This window comes from Ananas comosus, linkage group 20, assembly GCF_001540865.1.
Source record: "Ananas comosus cultivar F153 linkage group 20, ASM154086v1, whole genome shotgun sequence".
NCBI classification, from domain to species: domain Eukaryota; kingdom Viridiplantae; phylum Streptophyta; class Magnoliopsida; order Poales; family Bromeliaceae; genus Ananas; species Ananas comosus.
The window spans coordinates 7,932,897-7,937,340 of record NC_033640.1 but is presented as its reverse complement, the minus strand read 5'-3'; the positions used below and the strand labels follow the sequence as shown (position 1 = coordinate 7,937,340).

General features: G+C 36.1%; 1 protein-coding gene across 1 annotated transcript in view; it reads right to left on the bottom strand.

The window, feature by feature from the left end:
- LOC109725577 (ubiquitin carboxyl-terminal hydrolase 23-like) overlaps nucleotides 728-4,444 on the bottom strand; it is a 7,496-nt gene continuing 3,779 nt past the window's right edge. Inside the window, exons 8-10 of the mRNA XM_020254818.1 lie at nucleotides 4,143-4,437; nucleotides 3,912-4,008; nucleotides 728-1,135 (exon numbers count right to left, since the gene is read on the bottom strand). Coding sequence (XP_020110407.1) covers nucleotides 970-1,135; nucleotides 3,912-4,008; nucleotides 4,143-4,437 — 558 coding nt within the window. The 3' untranslated portion in view covers nucleotides 728-969. The remainder of the gene's footprint in view (nucleotides 1,136-3,911; nucleotides 4,009-4,142; nucleotides 4,438-4,444) is intronic.

Genomic DNA, 4,444 nt, shown 5'->3' with positions numbered 1-4,444 from the left:
GTAATTTGCTCTTATAAATCTACCCAATGGCCAAACGTATCAATTTGTTATGCTATTTACCAATAGTTCCTTGCAGTAAAACAAAAATAAAATTACGATCTTTTCTATATTCTACAGTATATTCTACAGAGGGACAAAATGTAAGTTTATATCTAAAACAAAAATAAAATTACGATCTTTTCTATATTCTACAGTATATTCTACAGAGGGACAAAATGTAAGTTTATATCTAAAAGGCGACATGCATCTTACACCCCACATATTCAATAGCCACTCGATGTGATTATACTCCAATACTACAAAAAAATTACTAAGTATCCAAAAAGGCCCTAAATTTTTACATTCGAGATGCGAATTGCCAACTGCGAAGCATGGAAAGGAACACAAGGCGCCCAAAGCAAATTACAACTTGTTTTTTTATGTAGAACATAACATATCACAGGCATAAGAAACAAATCTTTTTGCGGTGAAACCGAAAGGATTTTTGTTAGCTTAGACAAAAATGGAACATAATTAAAAAGAAAGAAAAAAAATCTATCAATTTATATGTTGTTAACATCCTACTGCATACACAGGAGCAGCATCTACAAAGACTTTGATAAAACAGAGCCTTTTTCAATAACACCTACGCACAAGCAATTAATCAATATTACTCTTGTATTTGGACTTTACGAGAGACTTAATTAACAACAAAACGAGATGAAGATAAATATTGGATGAACCAAAATTGCAGATCTCTGAAAATCTCTTTTACTTCATCGTATAGGTGCAAAATGTCCGTCTTAAATTAGATCTCGCCAAAATGTCCGTCTTAAATTAGGCTGTCAAATGGGTGCAACGAAAAAAATAAGTTATACAATAACTCTCTGACTAGACGAACAGAAAACTTAGAACAACAACAAAACTGATTATTATGCTAAAAAACAAACGATACAACAAATAACAGTTGGCCATGTTTCATCGTCACCATCATAATATCCGCAGCGGTTGGTTCCCCACTCTGGTTTGGTCCACCTTCAACTTCATCTTCTTTCGTGCCTTCATGCTCGCGACATCCTGGAAAGGATTCGCCCCGTCGAATGATTCCTTACCATTCTTCACCTTTTTCCTCTTACCGCGATCGTATTCCTCGTCCCTGAGATATAAGAAGCTAAATTTACAACCCTTTCGACAAAGCACAAGCTGAGAAACACAAACGATAACTGCAACTACTGTAAACAGATAAATTATACTTAACATTATTTTCATGTTCTAAATAAAATCCACAATAGCATATGGGTCTGAGGCAATGATAACGGTCGTACTATCGGGTCCTAGTTATCATGGGTTTGAATCACAAAAAAGCACCTCCTTGGATTATAGGGCAAGTTGTGTCCATTAGACTGCTCATCACACCTCAAAGTGTCTCGTATGCTGGACTGCCTATTAAAAAATATTTTACAAAAATAGTACATGTAAACTACGCACGCCACTAGCTTCTAATGACGATAGACTATTACATTAAAAGATCAAAATGCACTGGGTGCAGATAGCAGAAATACTACCATTTGTAAACGAACAATATGAAAATGTTAATCTGGGCACATAATCCATTTGTTTCACTACAAATATATTGATTTTATATAGCATCAGCTAGAAGTTAACGATAGTTGTCAAGCAACCTAAATGCCTAAAAACTGTCCAGACAAAATTTTTTGCCTTTCTGGACTAGAGGACATTTCTTTTTCTGATAAGGCCCTGCTGTTGGATATACTGTTGTTTGATAAAGTATTGGTTGAGTAACGACAACAATATTACGAGAAGCACAATACTAATATATTTCCATTAGCTTCTTTTCCAGTAATTGGAAGCACCAAATTTAAGCTTCTGCCTTTGAGGCTTAGAACCTCATTTTTGGGTTCCCCTGCATTAGAAGCCTCAAAACTTTCCTGCTGCCACTGATCTACCAGAGCATGGTGTGCCGAAAGCAAAAAAAAGGTTTCTGCTCCAACAATCATTCACCCATTTCTGCAAATACTTTCAAGGCAAATGTCACACCCCAATAATCCCACATCAGATAGAAATGGGGAATGTGATTGAATATATAAGAAACTTAGATACTAGTAATAATAACCGGGCTTAAGCATTTTGGGCCGGTGGTTTGGACCCAATGAGTTATTGTTACTAGTAGGCTGGGTCGTTACATTTGGTATTAGAGCCGGTTCACCAGCCGAAGATGTGTGACGAGTCTCGGCTGAGCCAGGGCCTGAAAGATAAGGTAATAGCTATGCCGGAGTCTGAATGACAAAGTGACCGGCTATGCCAGGGTCTGGATGACAAGGCTAGTAAGACAAGTCTCACATTGCCTGGTGATCTTGGGCTGTGTGTGTGATTGGTGACGAAGACGTCAGAACCTTAACGGGAGGAGTCTGTCACACTCCAATAATTTCACATCGGATAGAAATGGGAATGTGATTAAGTATGTAAGAGACTTAAATACTAGTAATAATAACTGGGCTTAAGTATTTTGGGCCGGTGGTTTGGCCCAACGAGTTATTATTACTAGTGGGCTGGGTCGTTACAGCAAAATAGTCTTAAAAAGTCCACTCAAATTTGAGTTCGCTTTTCACGTAAAAACTTTCATGCCAACTGCTCGTTACATATTACATCACACCACACCAAATAACTCCAATGATAAAATCAAACGATCAATGTTCATCTAATATCTGAAATATTACATATTAAACCAGAGAATTCTAAGCAAGCACATGAAGCCTACTCAAGCAGTTTTAATAACTGTATTATTGTTTGACTCCAACTAAATTTTAATTTAAAAATTCAATCTCCATTCACAATGCACCCTTTCACATGAATTTCAATTGGATGAATTTACAATGCTCCCTTCTACTTAAATTCCAATGGCAAGCATGTGACTGCCCCCTTTCGCAATGTGGAACAGTGTGATGTATTTACTTCTTCCAGTTTATGTGTAACAGACTCCTCTTCAATGCATTCAGGGAGTTCAAAAGATGTACAACGGTGGAATGCGGGATGTACTCACTCCTTTCAGTTTTTGTGTAAACAGACTCCTCTTGGTTGCATTCAGGGAGTTTTAAAGGGATGCCTCTTATAAAGTATAGATTCAACCACATCCCCAGTTCTGATATTTAGGACCTTTAGCGCAAGCTTGTCAAACTAACAGCCAATACTGAAGCTTGGCAAGAACCATCTTCTCACGATATTTTAATGTATTTTTTATATATTAGCAAAGTTGTTTATATTTATTCATTTAGCAAATTGTCTACAACGCCCTTTATGGACTTTCTGTTTTTACTTTTCTTTTATACTGCAGCCTAAATACTAAAGAGTGAAAACTTACTTCTTTCCTATCCTCAGAAAGTAAATTCATGTCCCCCTTTATGGAAGTTACACTGGTGCTATTAAATGGTCAATCATTTTTTGTGATTACATCTTAAAGGGAACTTCAGTCATTTAAAGAATTTATCTCTTTACATTGCTCAAAATGGTTTATTAGTTATTACCAGTTTGTTTATCCATGTTCACTATGTCAGTTTGAAATTATTTTTTTTACTTTCCATCCAGAGTGATAAAAGAAGCAAAGAAATTATTCATAATCTCTCTTTCAGATAATTAAAAGTTAAAACAATTCCGGGCATTGCATGGGCAACAAACTTGACATATTAAAACCCCCACATTTGTAGAATTGTGCAAACTATCATCTTTAGGAATCTAATATTAACTGGCTATGAAGAGAACTGCAGAAATTCCTAATTTGTGGGTATTAAAACAAAAGCATATAACTCATCAGGCAAGGACATAGTTAATTGGCGAGAAGTGTCAAACATTTATCTTTATATATCATAGTTTGAACTCAAAAATGATAATTTAAGTTGAAGATCAAGAAAGTTTACCATTCATCCAGGACATAACCAATGCTTTTCTTTACTGAACTTTCTACCCTATGCAGATTTTCTGTCATTGGCAATTCTATATCATCCCATCGTGCAACTGCATGCAGAAAAAAAGAAAAAGAAAATCCCACAGTAATACATAAGATTCAGGCAAGTACACAACACCAACATGAAAAGAACAATACAAGACGAGCAAAAATGAAAAAAAGCAATTGTTATGCAAATACTAACCAGTGGTTTCAGCTAATCCCCTGGTGAGTAAACTCACCAACTCGTGCTGGTGTGTACCTTTATCATGTGAATCAGTTTTACTTGACTTGCACTGATCTGGCGCATGGTTCAAGCATATTTTAGGCTGCTCAGAAGTACCAAGAGTGACACCAATCTTTCGCTTTGTCTCATCTAATAATTGATCACTGGTAGAATTACCATTAGACTGATTTCCATTTTCTACTGTCTGAACATTAGAATCAGTTATCAACCGAAACTGCAAGTTTTCACAGTGAGGGTGCTTGGAAGAATTTACACTTATG